The sequence below is a fragment of the Antechinus flavipes genome, chromosome 4 (genome assembly GCF_016432865.1).
Source record: "Antechinus flavipes isolate AdamAnt ecotype Samford, QLD, Australia chromosome 4, AdamAnt_v2, whole genome shotgun sequence".
Lineage (NCBI taxonomy): Eukaryota > Metazoa > Chordata > Mammalia > Dasyuromorphia > Dasyuridae > Antechinus > Antechinus flavipes.
Window position 1 is genome coordinate 485,887,877 of NC_067401.1, and position 19,570 is coordinate 485,907,446.

At 38.2% G+C, this 19,570-nt stretch overlaps 1 protein-coding gene across 3 annotated transcripts in view; it reads left to right on the forward strand.

Moving 5' to 3' along the window:
* The first annotated feature begins 10,035 nt into the window (after positions 1-10,035).
* Positions 10,036-19,570, forward strand: part of LOC127563505 (guanylate-binding protein 4-like) — a 54,159-nt gene continuing 44,624 nt past the window's right edge. Inside the window, exons 1-5 of one of the 3 annotated variants that reach the window (XM_052000032.1) lie at positions 10,036-10,143; positions 10,330-10,447; positions 13,131-13,326; positions 17,432-17,559; positions 17,670-17,779. In XM_052000032.1, coding sequence (XP_051855992.1) covers positions 13,137-13,326; positions 17,432-17,559; positions 17,670-17,779 — 428 coding nt within the window. In that variant the 5' untranslated portion in view covers positions 10,036-10,143; positions 10,330-10,447; positions 13,131-13,136. The remainder of the gene's footprint in view (positions 10,144-10,329; positions 10,448-13,130; positions 13,327-17,431; positions 17,560-17,669; positions 17,780-19,570) is intronic. The other 2 variants (XM_052000034.1, XM_052000033.1) reach the window with 2 other exon arrangements.

Sequence of the window (19,570 nt, forward strand, 5' to 3'; positions counted from 1 at the left end):
AATTTTACAAGAGGGTTTGGAAAAGGAAACATAAATTATCTGAAGAAAACACCTTAAAAATAGATTTACTGACATGGAAAAAGCAAATAACTCCTTACAAAATAGATCTGACAAAATGGAAAAGGAAACAATTCCTTACTATGCCCAAAGAGCTATCAAAATGTGCATACCCTTTGATGCAGCAGTGTTTTTATTGGGCTTACATCCCAAATAGATCTCAAAGGAGGGAAATGGACCCATATGTGCAAAAATGTTTGCATCAATCCTTTTTGTAGGGACAAGAAACTGGAAACTGAGTGGATGCCCATCAATTGGAGTAGGACTGAATAAGTTATGGTATATGAATGCTATGAAATATTATTGTTTTATAAGAAACAATCAGCAGAATAATTTCAGAGAGGCCTGGAGAGACTTATGTGAACTGATACTAAGTGAAATGAGCAGAACCAGTAGATCATTGTAAATGGCAACAAGATTATTCAATGATCAATTCTGATTGACGTTCATCAGAATTGCTTTTCAGCAAAGAAATGATCTAGGCCAGTTCCAATGAACTTGTGATGAAGAGAATCATTTACACCAACAGAGAAACTGTGAGAACTGTGTGTGGATCACAATATAGCATTTTGTTGTTTGCTTGCATTTTATTTTTTTCTATTTTTTTCCTTTTTAATCTGATTTTTTCTTGTACAGCAAGATAACTGTATAAATATGTATGTATATACTGGATTTAACATATATTTTTACCATGTTTAACATATATTGGATTACTTACCATCTAGGTTCTCCTACCTACTCCTTACTACCTCCCCTAGATGGTAAGTAATCCAACATATGTTAATATATGTTAAACATGGAGGGAAATTGAAACACAAGATTCTGCAAAGGTCAATGTTGAAAAATTATAAATACTTATGTTTTGAAAATTAAAAGCTTTAATAAAAAAAGAAAAAGAAAACAAATGTTATGGCAAATAATTTTCTTATTATAATAAAATGTTACATAAAATTAATAAAAAGAAAACGACTCTTTGAAAAACAGAATTTGTAAAATGGAAAAAATCCATTGAACAAAACAACCCATTTAAAAATTTAATTGTCCTAATACAAAAGAAGCTAAAAAAGGAAACTGAAGAAAATAATTCACTAAAAATTAGAACTGGATAAATTAGAAATGAATGATTCAATGAGACATCAAGAATCAGGCAAACAAAATTTTTAAAAATGAGAAAAATAAGAGAATGTAAAATACCTATTTGGAAAAACAACTGATCTGGAAAATAGATATAGGAAAGACAATCTAAGGATTATTGGATTTCCTGAAAACCATGATGAAAAAAAAGAGAGCCTAGACATCATCTTTCAGGAAATCAGGAAGGAAAAACTGAAACTTCTTTCCTGTTTCTTCTCCTACCTATTTGGTCTCTGAATCTCCTTTGCTGGATCATCACCTCTATTCTCTCCTGAGTCTTCTTTTTTCTGTGGTTATCTCATCAGCTTCCAAGGATTAAGTAACTATATTTATACTGATGATTCTCAAATGAACTTGCCAAATCCTAACTTCTCTACTGACTTCCACACTCACATCTCCAATGTCAATTATACAATTTGAACTAAATATATCATATGTATATTTTTACTTTTTCGGTTCTAAGATTTTCCCCTCCCTTCATCCCACCCCATACACTGAGAAGGAAAGAAATATGATACCTATTACATATATGTCATACAAAACATATTTCTGCATTAATCATAAAAATACATTAATTTTTATTATTTATGTAACACTGCTAAAGATTTATCACTTTACCCCTTTAAGTATGCAATATCAAGAGGCTTGCTCTATTTTTTATTTTTATTTTTAAAATATATGCAAAGATACTTTTCAACATTCACTTTTGCAAAACCTTGTGTTCCAAATTCTTCTCCTTCCCCTCCCCCAATTCTTCTCCTAGACAGCCAGCAATCCAAAATACACTTAAAACATGCGATTCTTCTAAACATATTTCCACCTTTATTATTTCGCACAAGAAAAATCAAATCAAAAAAGGAAAAAAATGAGAAAGAAAAGAAAAATCAAGCAAACAACAGCAAAAAAATGAAAATATTATATTGTGATCCACACTCAATCCCCACAATCCTCTCTCTCTGGGTGCAGATGGCTCTCTCCATCACAAGTTTATTGGAATTGGCCTGAATCACCCCATTGTTGAAAAGGGTTATGCGGTTCTACCTACTTCACTTAGCATCAGTGCATGTAAGTGCCTCCAAGCCTTTCTGAATCATTCTGATGATTGATTCTTATGGAAAAATATTCATAACATTCATATACCATAACTTGTTTAGCCATTCCCCAGTTGATGGGTATGTACTCATTTTCCAGTTCCTTGATACTGTAGAAAGAACTGCTACAAAAAATCTTGTGTACATGTGGGTCCTTTTCCCTCCTTTATGATTTCCTTGGCATATAGGTCCAGTAAAGTTACTCCTGGATCATACACAGTTTGATAGCCCTTTGGGCATAGTTCCAAATTGCTCTCCAGAATGGTTGGACCAGTTCCACTAACAATGTATTCGTTTTTCGACATAGTCTCCAACATTTATCATTTTTTCCTGTCATCTTAGCAAATCTGAGAGGTAGCTAGGTAGTGATATTTCAGAATTGTCTTAATTTGCATTTCTCTGATCGATAGTGATTTAGTACATTTTCCCATATTATTAGAAATGGTTTTAATTTCTTCATCTGAAATTGATGTCCATATCCTTTGACCATTTATCAGTTGGAGAATGGCTTGCATTCTTATAAATTTGAGTCAATTCTTTATATATTTTAGAAATAAAGCCTTTTTCAGAACCCTTGGGTGTAAAGATTTTTTTCCCCAGTTTTCTGCTTTCCTTCTAATTTTGTCTGCATTGGTTTTGTTTGTTGTTCAAACCTTTTTAATTTAATATAATAAAAATTTTCTATTTGGCATTTCATACTATAATAAATCAGTAATGCTAATCTGGAATTATACCCCCAAAATTATCAAACTGTGCATACCCTTTGATTCAGCAGTGCTACTACTAGGCTTATATCCCAAAGAGATACTAAAGAAGGGAAAGGGACCTGTATGTGCAAAAATGTTTTGGCAGCCCTGTTTGTAGTGGCTAGAAACTGGAAATTGAATGGATGCCCATCAATTGGAGAATGGCTGGGTAAATTGTGGTATATGAATGTTATGGAATATTATTGTTCTGTAAGAAATGACCAGCAGGATGAATACAGAGAGGCTTGGAGAGACTTACATGAACTGATGCTAAGTGAAATGAGCAGAACCAGGAGATCATTATATACTTCAACAACAATACTGTATGAAGATGTATTCTGATGGAAGTGGATTTCTTTGACAAAGAGACCTAACTCAGTTTCAATTGATCAAGGATGGACAGAAGCAGCTACACCCAAAGAAAGAACACTGGAAAATGAATATAAACTGCTTGTATTTTTGTTTTTCTTCCCGGGTTATTTATACCTTCTGAATCCAATTCTCCCTGTGCAACAAGAGAAGTGTTTGGTTCTGCACACATATATTGTATCTAGGATATACTGTAACCTATTTAACATGTATAGGACTGCTTGCCATCTGGGGGAAGGGGTGGAGGGAGGGAGGGGAAAAAATCGGAACAGAAGTGAGTGCAAAGGATAATGTTATAAAAAATTACCCTGGCATGAGTTCTGTCAATAAAAAGTTATAATTATTTTTTAAAAAATCATCTGGAAGAAGAACAGGTCAAGAATGTCAAGGGAATTAATGGAAAAATACAGGGGATGGTGGCTTAGCAATATTAAAACTAAAAGTATACTATAAAGCAAGTCATCAAAATCATGTGGTTACTGGCTAAGAAATAGAATGGTGGATTGGTGGAATGAGTTAGATACACATGACACAATAATCAAGGACTATAGCAATCTAATATTTGATAAACCCCCAAACTCCAGCTTCATGAATAAGAACTCACTATTTGACAACAATTGCTGGGAAAACTGAAAAGTAATAGTCACAAGCTCAACATAGACCTACATCCCACACTACATATCAAAATAAAGTCAATTTGAATATATGATTTGGGCATAAATGGAAGATAAACAAGTTAGGAGAGCAAGGGATAATTTACTTATCAGATCTTTTGAGAAGGGAGGAATTTATGATCAAAAACAAATAGAGAACATTATGAAAAATTGACAACTTTGATTACATTCGATAACATTAAATTAAAAAGGTTTTACACAAACAAAACAAGCAGAAACAAAATTAAAAGGACAGTACAAATCTGGGAAAAAATCTTCATAGCCAGTATTTTTGATAATGTTCTCATTTCTAAAACATATAAAGAATTGTGTCAAATTTATACGAATACAAGTCATTCCCAAACTGATAAATGGTCAATGGATATGAACAGACAATTTTCAGGTGATGAAATTAAAGCCATTTATAGTTACATGAAAAAATGATCCAAATTTTATCCAAATTGTTTAGAGAAATGAAAACTAAAACAACTCTGAGGTACTACCTCAGACCTTTCAGATTGGCTAACATGACAGAAAAAGATAATGATAAATGGTTGCATGGGATGTAGGAAAACTGGTGTGCTAATGTAATTTAGGTGAAGTTGTGCAATAACCCAACCATTCTGGAGAGCAATCTGGAACAATGCCAAGAGGAATATAAAAGTGTGCATACCCTTTGACCCAGCAGTGCCACAACTGGGTCTCTTTCCCAAGGAAATCATAAAGGAGGGGAAAAAAAACCAATATGTGCAAAACTGTTTGTAAAGTTCTTTCTGTGATAACAAAGAATTGGAAAATGATGGCCATCAATTGAGAAATGGTTGAATAAAGTTGTAGTACATGAAAGTAATGGAATATTATTGTTCTATAAAAATGATGAAAAAGTTGACTTTAGAAAGGCCTGGAAAGGTTTATTCAAACGAATGCTGAGCAAAACAAGCAGAACCAGGAATACATTGTACACAGTAACAACAAGAATGTACGATGATCAACTATAAAAGACTTGGTTCTTTTCAGTGATTGAGTGATCTGAAGCAATCCCAATAGACTTTGGACAGAAAATACTATCTTCATCCTGAAAAGAACTCTGGCGATTGAATGTAAATCAACACATGCTATGTTTACTTCTTTTTTATGTTTTTTTTCTCTCTCATGGCTTTTCCCTTTTGCTCTAATTATTGTCTTCAAATATGATTCATAAAGCAATATGTATTAAAAATAAATAAATTTTTTAAAAATTAAATTGTGTAAGATAGAATTACTTTCAATTGATGCATTTGGGAATAAGATTTTAGAAATATGTATTCATTGATATTGAATTATTGCTACTAGAACTTTAAATCTGTATTTGATTTTTAGTTAAAAATGGTTATTAAAACAAAGTTTTCTGGTAACTTACATAAAAGAGGTATTTCTTTTTTGTTTGTATATCCTTATTAAATTGAAATATGTTGCTTTCTAAGTTATATATTGGGAAATTTGTAAAAATGATCCATGCTTTAAAATTTTGTCAGCTCTGCTGGACATATGTACAAATATGAAATATGGTTCAAAGTTATTTAGATATTACCTCTATTGTGAATCTTAAAGTTTAAAAAAGTAAGTTTTAAAAACAAGGAATGAGAAAATTTGATTTACAAAAGCACTTGATAGTTTGAATGGAACATCTGGTTACAATCTCACAAGCTAAAGTATTGATTTACAAAATTACTTTTTTTCAGTTGGTATGTTAAAATTGGAAACCTGATTGTAAATCACACCAGATTCTTGTCCATTTTTATGATAGGCCATGTTGTATCTATTTAGCTATCACTTCTGAAAATTGTGAAATTGCTAATTGAGTTATCTAGAGTTATTGTCATAATATGGAAACCTAAACTTGATAAATACTATTTTTGTGGATTATTGTGTTGGACTAAAAGAAAGGAGTGGGATGGTCGGCATGGACACAGAGAGGATCAGGATATTGGGCTGGCACCAAATGCTGTGGACTGAGTTCCCCAAAATGACGTGGGTTATGTAAATATTAGAAGATGATAGTTATCAAAAACTAGGGCTCAATCTCATGAAGAATTCACTTTGGTCATTCTCTTTCTTAAAAGGTAGATTTCTTTAGGGGAGAGGTTACAGACAAAATGGAGGAATGCAATAGATACCAGGGGTGTTATATATGAAATAGAGTAGGAGAGCTTAGAAAGGGTGTTTTGATAATTAATGATGAAAAGAAAAGTTCCTTCCTTAGTGGAACTTACATTTGCCAAGAGAAAAGAAACACCCCATGAAGTTGGCAAGCCATTAACTGGCAGGCTAAATCCTGAAAGGGACTTAGCGTAGTGGAGTTGGGAGAGATACCACGTAGCATAGGAGAAGGGGAAGGAGAAGAGGAAAGGGAAAGACATCAGAAGACAAGAATGCTTTAATACTCTTGGTCTGACCAAAGGAAGGCAGTAGCCATGGTATGCTCCATAAGTAGATTTTATATGCAAATTTAATCTCAGGGATATGACTGGGATTCCTGACAGAGCATGGTAAAGTGAAACTGTTCAAAAATTCTGCACAAGGTAGATCTCAGGAGTTTGACATAATTTGGATCTCAGACCGGACCACCTGCCCAAAGTGATAGCACCATGGAGCTAAATTGATCCTCTGCCTGGACAGGGAGAGGAGGTGGACTCAGCCCCCATTCTGAGGTTCATTTCCCTGGTTTGTGAACTTGCCAGGTTTGGAAAAGCCTGATTCTGGGTGTAGAACTCCAGTCTTTTTAACCTTTAGGTTTCGGGAGGTTTTTGAATGGGATTTCTGGTATTTAATCGAAAATTTAGGATTGAAAACTACATACTAGTTATTTGCATGATCTGCTGACTTGAGAAGATGAGGAATTAGTCCATTCTTCCTTCATTGGATGGGGCTGTTCCTTAGAAGAGAAAGAACAAATCCATTCACCCCCACAGCTTTTCTGCCCTCCCTGCTGTTTAAATAAAATTCCTTTAGCATTAAATGTGTCTATTACTTGAAGGAATAGCTTTTATTTACATGTTATTAATAACTTAATATTTGGCTTAATTTCTCAAGTTTGTGGTTGTTTTAAGGCAAAATCATTTGTTGTAGAGGGCTGAAACTCAGTGTCGTTGCACTGAGGTTGGTTCAAGCACGTAGGGCTAATTACTGATTGGCCAATACTCTATGGGCATATGCTTGGAAAATGGTCCTTCCCACTATCCTGTGCTGGCTCAATGATTGGTATATACAAAGGATTGTAGAAGGGACTAGGGAGTGGAGTAAGATGAACCAGAGTCACTTTTTGCAGTGGATGAGGAAGAAGGTGGTTGTGGAGATTCTCTTCCATCCCCTTCACTTCTACCCCTAAAAACCAAGAATAAAGACTAAAAACTTTTGCTTATCTTGACTCTGACTGATTCTGGGGTGTCCTGGGTGCTAGCGCGGTAATCACAGTTTGTGATGCTGTATCAAAGGTTCTACCACATAGCAATGTAAGAAACTTCCCAGAGAAGTTTTCTAGATTTCTGGTTAACTGCAAATTTTCTGAAAGAGAATGGGGTTCAAAACCCATTCAGCAAATTATCTAATAGTTATTAAGTGCATCATGTTTCATTGTTTAATGAATATGAGAGCAACTGGGATCTATAAGCTTTCTTGAAGTACCTAGAGTAGGATTTCAACCTGACAGTCTTACATCTAGCTTTGGCTGTGGTCTGCAGACATATGGGACAGATAGTTTAGGATCTAAAGACTCTGATTAGTGAAACCTGGTATCAAGATGAAATTTCTTGGTGTGATAACTGACACTGTTTTGAGTTTTGAATTTGGGAATGATTAAGTTAGTAACCCACCGTTTGAGAGAAATGGATTTCTGAGTTGGCAATAAGGTGGTAATTTTAACCACTATAATCAGATCCTTGCTTTTTCTTCTTATAGCAAATTTTCATAATCAGAGTAAGCAGTCAATAGGAGTCATAAGCAGAGTTTAAGTATGTAATATCTTGCTGTTTTCAATCTGAAAACATGTAGTCATCATATCTGACAATGAGGTAAATGAGTAGTTTGACCTAGTCATCTATCTCTTGCTAGTTGTATATGTCTATATGACCTTAAATATATATAAAAACAGTTGCTACCACTGTGGACCTGTTATTTTATTGATTATTGAAACTAATGCAGAACCATCTTTCCTATGGTTTAAAGAAGAGGATTTTAGTGTATTCAAGTTTCCTTCTAGAGGGATGTAACTTATGGAATATTTTGTTACATCAAAGGAAAAGTTACTTTTATTTAAGTTTGTTACTAATGTGGGAATAACATTTGTATAATGTGTCCTATGGCACAAACATCTTTTCTTTTTAATAATTTATATTGAAAAGCAGATGGCCCATCTATAATGGCTTTTACCTGTCCATCTACAACAAACCCTGGCAAAAGAGGGGAAATAACTTTTTTTAAAGATGCTGGCAGAGGGACTACATATATATATATATGTATACATATACTATATATATATATATATATATATATATAGTATATGTATACATATATATATATATATAAAGTCTACAAAAGTCTGGGTTACTATCTCACTATATAGCTTTTGACAGAGATTTTGTGAATGCTTCTGTTATTCTGCTGGGATTCCCCTTTCTGAAAATTGCTTTGGGGGTAGAATATAGTCTCTATAAAGAGATGATAGCTAACTATTTACAGAAACCTCAGGGAAGGTATAAGCACATCTCCCAAGAATGAGACTCCTGCTCTGAGTGATCTCTCACCATCTCCCTCTACTTCTCTTAGGTTGCTTTTTCTCTAGCCTTTGAGGAATTCAAATTCAAATGACTAGCTTCAGAGATCTGACTCAATCCACTGGATCTTCAATCAGCTCAAGCCCCTCCAAATGGGCCCCGTAGAATGACCCTGCTCAACTCCCATTCTTGTCAGGAAATAATTTCAGAAGATGACATCATTGCCCCACATTCCAAAAGACTTTGGGCTCCATTTATTTGGGAAGGAAGTGGAATTGCTTGGTAAAGGGCGCTAAAGTACGCAGTGTCTGAGTGAGTTCTCTGTGAGAAGACCATCAACTTGTGAAGAGGAAATTTATATAGGATTAATGCTACTCTCCTGCTGTAATAGTATGTGGGACTTGGGATGGGGACACCAGGCTAAGATCTGGGTTAATATTATTGAAAAAGAATACCCATAAACAATTCAGTTTCATGCTTATCAAATCATAGAATGTAGAGGTTTGACTAGCCACAGATAAGTAGTTACAATAGAGATTTGTGTCCTGATAGAGAAGGGATTTTGTGGAATCACTTGTCCAATTTGGAATAAGGTTTGGTTTACTGCAAGGGACATTTAGATAGATTTCTTAGGAAGATTTGGAATCAAGTCAAGGACTTCAGGCAAGTAATACATGCCAATGCCTGACTAGAAGTGTTAAAATACTCTAAGAGTCTGAATAAAGGGAAATTGGTATTTTTTGTGCTGTGGGTTGCCCCACTCCCAGGTAGGACCATTCCTTTGAGTATTGGAAAAACATGAGTGTGAATTTGTACTGTTCCCAAAATCACCATCCCTCTACCTTTCCCTTTCATGGGGGAAATACTATACCAGGCTATACTACTCTTTTAGCTTTAGAGATCAATGAGTTTGCCTCTCATGGCAGGATGAAAAATTCTAAAATCTAGGGATTTATTAGCATGTGCTGAGAGTAGCTCTGCCAATTTCTCAGGGATGAGCATTCCCCAAGCAAACACTGGGGGGTGCTGGGGAGGCAGCCCTCTCAAACCTGCTTTGCCTGGGAACTAAATGGGCACCCGTGCACTGATCCAATTGGCTATCCCTTTTGCCCTGACATTCGATGAAGAAAGAAATACTGAATCAGGAAGAATGAAATCAAGGGCCATAACTGATGAATTCAAGGCTAGAAATCTAGTTTTGGTTGGGGTCATTCCTACTTTGGTGGGTAAATAATACTGGAGAAGTTCCATTTACCTGGAGGACTGACCTGCGGAACCTACATTTGCTACATTTTTGTTTTTCTCTACTGGCAGTTACAAAACTGGAAAGAATTTCTTTGAGGTTGGCATTAGAAAATATTTCTATACAAGTTCTTTTATCCAGGAAGTACTTGGGCATTTAACTCATTTCTTAAACACCACACACATAGATCTGCTTTAGTCTTCCATTTTAGGCTGAGGAAATTAGAAAGAGCAAGATTTGCTTTTGGTTTCATTTTCTCTTGTCCCTCCCACCCTTTCCTTTCAGAGAAGGTTTTTGAAAGACAACAGAAAGAAGAGAGGAGAGAAGAGAAAAGAAGAGAGGAGCTGAGAGAAAGAAAAAGAGGAAACTTTGGAAGAGTTTGGCTTGGAGCCTTGTGACACAGGTAAGTGTAATTAGTAAGTTTTCTCTGACCTTTTCTGTATCTTTTTTCATTGGTAAAAGTGGAGATGAAATGATGTATGTGTAGACAGGGAATGGGATGACCGGATTTCTTGAGTGACTTAGAAGTGTAGAATCAATGATTCTCAGCCTAATGGAGGGGAAACCACACCAGAACTGGATTTCAAGCTTGCAGAGCCTGGCCCTCTATACTAGACATTCTTAGGGACAATAGCATTTGTTCTTGCTGGGAGAAGGAAGAATCTGTAAAGTTTGCCACATGCTGAAGTCTATGTCACCTGGGAAGAGAACTGCTCACAAGCAGGGAAGGTGAATTTCCAGAAATCCACTCCAGATGTGATGTAGCTATCAGCCTGGGGATAAATGTAGACAGAGTGCTAGTAAATCCTCACTCCCAGTTCTGTGTGAGTGACTCCCAGGAGAGCCCTGTTCCTTCCTGGGTGGCGTTTGGGGTATGGACAGCAGGAATGGTACTTTTGCTGGGTCTCCTTGGATTCTGTGGGCTCCCTGCTGTTCAGCGAGCTACTGGGAGAATCCTGGGAGGATTACCAGGGCTTGGTTCCTAAGAAAAGACTTTACTAGCAGGAGTTGTTTTCAATTGCTCATTCATGTCTGATTCTTCATGATCCCATAGGCCTGCATCTGTAGAGTTTTCCTAGCAAAGATACCATAATAATTTGTCATTTGCTTGTTCAATTGATAATCTATTGTCAGCCTGTGCTCACCAGTTCAAGACAGTGATCCAGGAGGCAAAGGACAGATTGAGGAAATTAGGGGCAGTCCAAACTAAACCTTTTTAAATATAAGCATGGAAAGCTGGAAGAGAAATAATACTAGACTTCATCTGAATTATCTTTAAAAAGGTATTACCTTATTTAAGCCACACAAGAACCCAGTGAAGCCGGCACTTCGCTATTATGCCAGTGCACAGATGAGGAACTTGAGGTACAAGTTGTTACCTGTGGGCATGTGTAGCTGACAGGATACAAGTCCAGCTGCTCCCGATTCCAGACCCAACCCTATAACCACCTTGCCTTATGTCCTCAATAAGCTCCATGTTAGAGGATGGCACATCCTATCCCTTTTCCTTGTATTTTCCTGACCCAGAACATTCAGGTATTGGCCATTTCATATTGAAGAGAAATGAGAAAAGTCTCCCTGCATTGCCCCACATCATCTAGTGGGAACCATATTACGTGAGCTCAGAGTGGATACAGAGGCATCCTGCCCTCCATGTTTGACATGATAAAGGAAGCCATGGTCCAAGCTCTGGGAAGTTCCCCAGAGTAAAGATGAATAAACTATCTACATTGGACCAGAAATCCAGGGGAAACATCAACAAATCAGGTAAAAGGAATCTTGGCTAGAAGTCAGACAGAGAAAGGTGACTGTCCCCACTCCTGGCTTCATATCTTGGCTCCCAGAAATGACAGTAAAGTGCTTTACAGATCTACAACTTGCGTAAGGGTTGGGTTCAACTGGGCTTCTGGGCCTAGGGCCTCCCTTACCTTGAGGGACTGAGAATGGCCATTACCTCACTCATTACCTGAAAAGTCAATGAGGGGTTGGTTCTAGATTCCTTTTGTCAAGTTAGAATTTGGGGTTCTTGTTCACTATGTGGAAAAGAAGTGACTTCCATCAATGATTTTCTGTAATGTGGAGCTCAAGTTTCCTTGGTGTAATAATATCCTAGGGATGAAATGCTCACTACCACTGCAGCCTACAACAGTTTTGCAATTTATAGTCAGTCTTAGAAAGATCCGTGACTCATTGGCAAGTTATATGACATACCAAGAGTTAGACAGCCAGGCCATGACAGAGATACTATTAATCTATGACTTCTCAATTCCCAAACAATTCTATCCACTCTGCCATGGTCCTAGTGATCAGTACCATGTTACCATCAAACCGAGGAGCTCTGTGGTGTCCATAAATTCAGAGGTCAAAACAGGAGGCAGGATGTAGAAAATGAAGGAATAATCAGACACCCCAGGATAGGGTGTGAGAAGGAAAGTATGGATCGAAATCACCCCAAAGTCACTCAGGCAGCTCTAAGAAGGAAGTAGCACCAAGCATTCATACAAAGCTATTTATCTCAAAGTATTACCCAAGATCATCCATGTCTCACACCAACTCATGGCCATGGACATTGTGGATGTGGATTGACATAACACAAAGAGATATGATTATTCCACCAGGTGGAAACTTCCATCACGGGACTTTCAAAGATTAGAAATAGTTTCGCTAGGTGCATAAGAATGCTCCAGGGATCAAGAACAAAGACTTGGTCAAGACAGCTCAGTGGTACCGGGGATAGAGTGCTGGGCCAGCAATCAGGAAGACGTGTTTAAATCCAGAAAGATTCTGCCTCAGTTTCCTCATCTATAAGAATGGACATACTCATTGTACTCATCTCCCAGGCTTGTCATGGGGATAACATATCTCTCAAAACAATACAGAAAGATTATTATGATCACCATTATTATTCTTATCATCATTATTATCTGTCATTACCAGCTCTGTGTTGCTAAATGTAAAATTTCACAAGTATAGAACAACTTCTCTTCTGCTGTTATTAATCTGTAACTCACATAGGCTGTCTCAGTTGAGTTTTATATAAATTCTGAAACATGATTGCTGTCTAAGGGGCTTCTCTGCAATTATAGGTGACTATGTCATTAGCAGTGTTCATGGAAACCCCCATATGTCTGGTAGAAAACATTGATGGAGAGCTGAAGTTAAACCCACATGCCCTACAGATTCTAACTTCAATCACCAAGCCAGTGGTGGTGGTAGCTATTACTGGACAGCACTGTACTGGGAAATCCTACTTGATGAAACGGCTGGCAGGATCGAACCCATGTAAGTGGAGTGCCTAGGCTATGAGAATCTATTTTTGTGTCATTTTTCAATGGTATTTTATTTTCCTAATTACATATACAGATAGCTTTTGCCATTCATTTCTGTAAGATTTTAAGTTCCAATTTTTCCCCTCCCTCTCTTATCTTCTCCCTCCTCAAGAACAGATTTATAGAGGTTATAGGATTTTAAACATATTTCCACATTAGTTATGTTGTGAAAGAAAAATCAGAACAATAGGAAAAACCATGCACAAAAAGGCAAACAAGCACCCCAAAAAAGTATGGTGCAAATAGTATCCTTCGACGCATTCAGTCTCCATAGTTGTTCCTCTGGATGTGGTTGACATTTTCTATCTCAAGGGTATTAGAACTATCTTCAGTCAAAGCATTGCTGAGAAAAGCCAAGTCCATCCCAGATCATCAGCAAACAATCCTGTTACTCTGCCCCAGCTTCTGCTCACTTCACTCAGCTTCAGTTCACCAAAGTCATCCCAGGCTGTTCTGAAAGCAGCCTGCTCTTGGAGATCACTTTGGGCAGGCCATTATGCCACAGGGTGAGAGTTGCTATGAGACAAGTCTGAGACCTAATGAAGACTTAAAAATTGCCCCCCATTCGTTGTGGCCTTCCAGTCAGTCGACAAGAATTTGTTAAATGCCTCTTGTATGCTAGAAACTATCCTAAGCGCCCTGATATGGAGAAAGGGAAATCCAATCCCTGCCCTTCAGGAGCTGACACTCTAATGGGGGAGACACTATGCAAACAACTGTGTATGAATGGGATTCATATGAGGTACCTGGGAACAATCCTTAGAGGAAAGGAACTAGCATGAAAGGATCTAGAAAAGCTTCTCACTTAATTGTAGTTTAATTGTAGCTGAGAATTGAAGAAAAATAGGGAAACCAAAAGGCAGAGAGGAAAAGGGGGAGCATTCCAGGCAAGACAGAAGGGGCCAGGTGGTAGAGTGTCCACCACAGAGCTAGACCACGCACTGTGACATTTGTGAATGAAATTTCCCCAGAATAAGTGTCTTCATGACATGGAGATCCATCTGCTCCAGCACTGAAAATGTCTGTATTTCTTTAAAAAAACTGACAAGTGTCCCTGTTGCTGTCTCCTGGCAGCTTGTCTCTTAAAAACCACCTCTCTTGCCTACTGCCAGTACTATGTCTCCTCAGGGTCATGGCTTCTGCTCTGCATTATGTTGGTCTGACAAGGTGGTTGTCAGCCACTCCTGTGATTAGTCAGAGCAGCCACAGTAAAAGGGAGAAACATTCTCAGCATATTGATTGTTCTGATAGGCTCACCAAGTGGGAGCTGAGAAGAGACCACAGGGGACATTTAATTCACCCCCTCTCTTTTTATAACTGAAGAAACACAGCCACAGAGAAGCATAGTGATATTTATCCATAAACAACAGAATATTTGAATACAGACCTTGTTACTCCTGGATCAGGGCTTTCTGTGAGATCCTACATTGGGGCTTATATTCTAAAATTTATTTATAATCTAATTAATTGGATGTTCTATGCAAAGTGAGTCCTGAGCAACATCAACAAGTTAACTTTCAGAGTGACAGACCAAGGATGTTCCTATTCTAGTAGATCTGGGAGAAAGGTTTTCAGCTACTCTTACCAAGGTCTGATGGGAGGGGATGACCAAGATTGAGGGGTGCTTTGATATTTCTGACACAACCTGACCTAGCTTAGGATGCCTAATGGATTCACTGAGGTTGCATTTGCAGTCTGTTGAGGGCCAGTTGGGCAACAATTGTGTCAGTAGCATTAAAGGTCAAGCAAGACCTTTATCTATCCGGGGAGCTCCACCAGGGCCTGGGAGCATTCCTAACACATCAGGATGCCTTCATGTAACACTTCCCATTTGCAGGACAAGAAACGTCCCAACTTTTCCCTTCATCAACCCTGGGTAGGTAACAAAGTTAGTCATTACCAGGCTCCTCCTGGACAAATCCTCCACAATCTTCCACCACCAACCCCCAAATAAACTTACATAGTCCCAGGAAATCAGAGCAGGATGTCAGCTGTCATACCAACCTGCTTTAGCCTTCCTGGATTTCTCTCTGGGAATCTGGCAAAGTTCTTGCTGTCAGAAGCTCTCATGGAACCCCACCTGAACTGTTTTGTTTCTAGGAAACTCCCAGGATATTACATTCTTCTAAAATATTTGTAAAGACCTTTCACTCTTGTCTTTACATAGTGAGTCGGCATTCCCACAGCAGCATTCTTGTTAAAGGTTCGAACCTACAAGAGCTGGGTATCTCTGACTCTCACACTCAAATCTAGGAAATAACTGTCCAGGGTTCCTGTAGGGTCACCCCTGCTTTGCTACTGTAAAATTAAGGTAAACCTGGCAAACTAATGAGTACAGAAATTATAAAACTCAAATGACAAGGATACTTTAAAAGAATGCAAACAAAAATAACAAAATAAATACCAATAAAACCAAAACCAATGACAGAAAATAGGCAAAATCAAGATATTTTTTCTTAAGGAGAAAATACTTTGGCCTATAAGGGAATCAAGAAAAAGTAGGCTCTTTGTGTAGATGTTTGGTCCAGGGGCATTCTAGACAAGCTCTCAAAGGGGATAGAATAGTGAACTTGCAGTCAGCAAGACCCAAATGCAAATGTGGACTCACAGGCTGACTTGCAGTGGGACTCTAGGCAAGTCACCTTTTTTTCAATTGAAATGTGGATGTAATATTAGGAGCTCTGTGGCAGATGTTTTGAGGATCAAATGAGAAGTTATTTTGAAGAGCTTAGCACAGTGCTAAATATTTGATAACAATCCGTTTCCTTTGCTTCCACCCCCCTATTAGGGAGAGTTGGTGGAAGGGCAGCTTTAGAGAACCACTTGCTGACTCAGAATGAAACTGAAACTGGCTTGATTCTAGGAACTCTTATTTCTGGGTTGTGTGTGTGCTGAGAGGCAGGGGAGGGTGAAACTGGCCTGTGCTTCCTACAGGGTAGAGGCTTTGACTTCCCATGTAGATCAGTTATCCCCTGTCACTTCAGGGCTTAGAAAGTTTCCTGGGGGCGGGGTGGGGGAGGAACCCACAGAAATTCAGTGACTTCTCCATCCTCTCACAATCCTGCATCCATTAGTCTATTAAGAGAAATTGCTTCCTTGTTCTCTCCTAACTCTCCCATGATGCTTTCCTCTCAGCTACTCTATTCTCTATACCCAGCTTTTTGCTATTGGTCTAAACACTTTGCATCCTTCAGTGTGGCTGCTACTATTAAGAAAAAGATGTTTCCATGCACACCAGAAATTCTCATTGAGCTTGTTTACCAGTGTTATCATAAATCTTACCCCACAAGTCTAATTTCCCAGCTCTGGGTGAGCTGAATGCAGACAGTCCTCTGGCCCCAGCTGCTGATACTGGGTAATGTGGGACGGGGAAGCAGGAAGACCTGAGTGTGAAAGCTGCTTCCTGGCTGTGCCACCCTGGGCTACTAATTTATATACTCCCCCTCCAGTCTCAGTTTGCACCTTTTCCAAATTGGGATAAGAGAAATACATAGCTCCATGGACTTGGCTCTTTTCAGTAAGAAGGTGATTCGAGGCAATTCCAATAGACTTGTGATGCAAAGTGCCATCCACATCCAGAGAGAGAACTATGAAGACTGACTGTAGATGAAAGCATAACATTTTCACCTTTTTCTTGCTATTGTTTGTTTGCTTCATTTATTTCCTTTCACCCATTTTCCCCTATTGATCTATCAAATATGTTGAATATGGAAATATGTTAAAAGTACTGCACATGTTTAATATATATCAGATTGCTTGCTCCCTTTGGGGTGGGAGGGCTCAGAGAAGAAGAAAAATGTGAAATACAAGGTTTTGCAAAGGTGAATGTGAAAAACTATCTTTTCATGTATTTGAAAAAATATGATATACCATTAAAAGTATTTTTTTTAAAAATTCTGATAATAAACTTATAAAAATGCAGAGTTCATGGGATAATTGTGAAAACAGAAGGACATACAAATCCTCTAGAAATCTTAGCTATGTTCTCAGAGTTGGGCTACTGAAACCTCTGGGCTTTCTCTTCCACTGGACTTTCACGTCTCACCTCTCCCTTGCAGTCTTCTCCCTGGGATCCACTGTGCAGTCTGAGACAAAGGGCATCTGGATGTGGTGTGTCCCTCATTGCAGCAAACTGGATCATGTCTTAGTTCTCCTTGATACGGAGGGTCTTGGAGATGTGGAAAAGGTAAAAACAGTGACATTGCTCACTTAATTCCCCTCCCTAGTTCTGTGACCTATGAAGGAGTGAGCTTTCCCCCCTCCCCCGGGAGTCCCACTAACATAATCTATTTGTAGGCTGACTCCAAGAACGATTCATGGATCTTTGCCCTGGCCGTCCTGCTCAGCAGCACTTTGGTGTACAACAGCATGAACACCATCAACCAACAGGCCTTGGAACAGATGCAGTATCCTTTCAGAACTTCAGAACATCCATGACCTCCTTAATACAAATGCTCCCTCATGAGGACAAGCTCTGAAGAGTTAAAGAGCTGTCCTCATGAGTTTCTCTGCCCATAAATACCCATCATTGGGTGCTCAACCTTCTGGGGCTCAATGTTTCCAGGACAGATTGGCTGAGCCTTGGATGTTAGGCTGGCGTGAAGCTCAGACATGGGTGGGCCATAGTTCAGATTGCCATTATAAATAAGTATTCCATTTCCAAAATGAAGAGCTCTGAAATGCCTTGATCGTTGCATCATTCCCTCTGCCTTATCATTGCCAAGCTCCTCTAATCTTCTTCATCACATTGGTCTTACTTTACATCCCATCCTTTCTTCTCCTTGCCAAAACAAACCTCTTATACTCTTGATTCCATCTCATTCTAACTTTTCTAACAAATTATCCTTTCTCTCATCCTTCCTCATTCACTAATCTTCAGGCCTCTCTATTTATTAGTGCTTCCTTGTCACATGTATAATCAGCATGTTTGCATATTCTTTCAAAATCTTCCCTTGGTGGTATGAAATTTCTCAAAAAGCTCCAATTCTCTCTGTTCCTTCACAGTGAAACACAGTAAGAAGCTTCTAAACCCTCTGTAGCCTACATTCTGGCCTCCTCATACAATGGAACATCTTCTCTTCAAAGTGACCAATAATTTCTTAACTACCATAGTTACGGGTCCTTTTTCAAACCTCATCCTTCTTCACTTGTCTGCAGTCTTTGCCATTGTGGAGCAAGCTCTTCTCCAAGATAACCTCACTCTCCTGACTTTCATGACACAATTTCTCCTCTTTTTCTTCCTGCCAATCTGGATTTTTCCTCTTCTCTTATACTAGATCTATGTTCAAGTCATGGCAACTGATCATTGTGGTCTTGCAGGGTTTTCTCCCATTTTATTTTCTAGTTTGAAAATCCCATTGGCTTCAAAGAACTTAATCATCAATCATCTTTACACTGGTGACATTCTCATATATTTATCCAACCCCAATCACTCTGCTGAGCTCCAGTTTCTCAGTTTAATTTGTCTGTAAGACATCTCATACTGAATGTCCTGTAGATATATCAAATGCAACATGACTAAAACAGAATTCATTTCCTTCTCTGAGAAACCCTTCTGTCTTCACAACTTCTTTTCATGTCATGAACACAACCATCCCCCAGGTCTCCCGCCTCTCAATCCAGCTGCCATGCTCAGCTCTTCAGTCCCTCTCATTATCTACATCCAAACAATTATTATGGGTTTTCTTTGCTACATTCATAAGATTTCTGCTCTGCACCCCTTCTTTCATCAATGTTGCTACCATTGCAGGTCCCCTTCACCTCAAAGTTAGAGAATTGCAATAGGCTATTGGTTAGTCTTATCCAAAATCTCTCATCACCCACTCCATCCTCCATTCCTTTAAAAATGCACTTTTTATAAAGCACAGATTTGACAATGTTACCCCATCATCAATTTTGGAACTACCAGTAAATCCTATTATCCCAGGACCAAATATCAAATTTTCTGTCTGACTTTAAAGACATGATCAATATTTCTTTTCTTATACTTTTACTCCTGTTCTCCTGGTACACAATCATCAAAGCACACTGGTTTTGCTGTTCTTCTCATCTGACAGTAACATCTCATTTAGTGCCTTTGTCCCTACTGTCCTACATGCCTGGAATTCCCTCCCTCTTCCCTTCCTACTTTTCCTTCTTTCATCCAAATCTCATTCAAATCTCACCTTCAACAAAGTTTTCCTATATTCCTGCCTTCC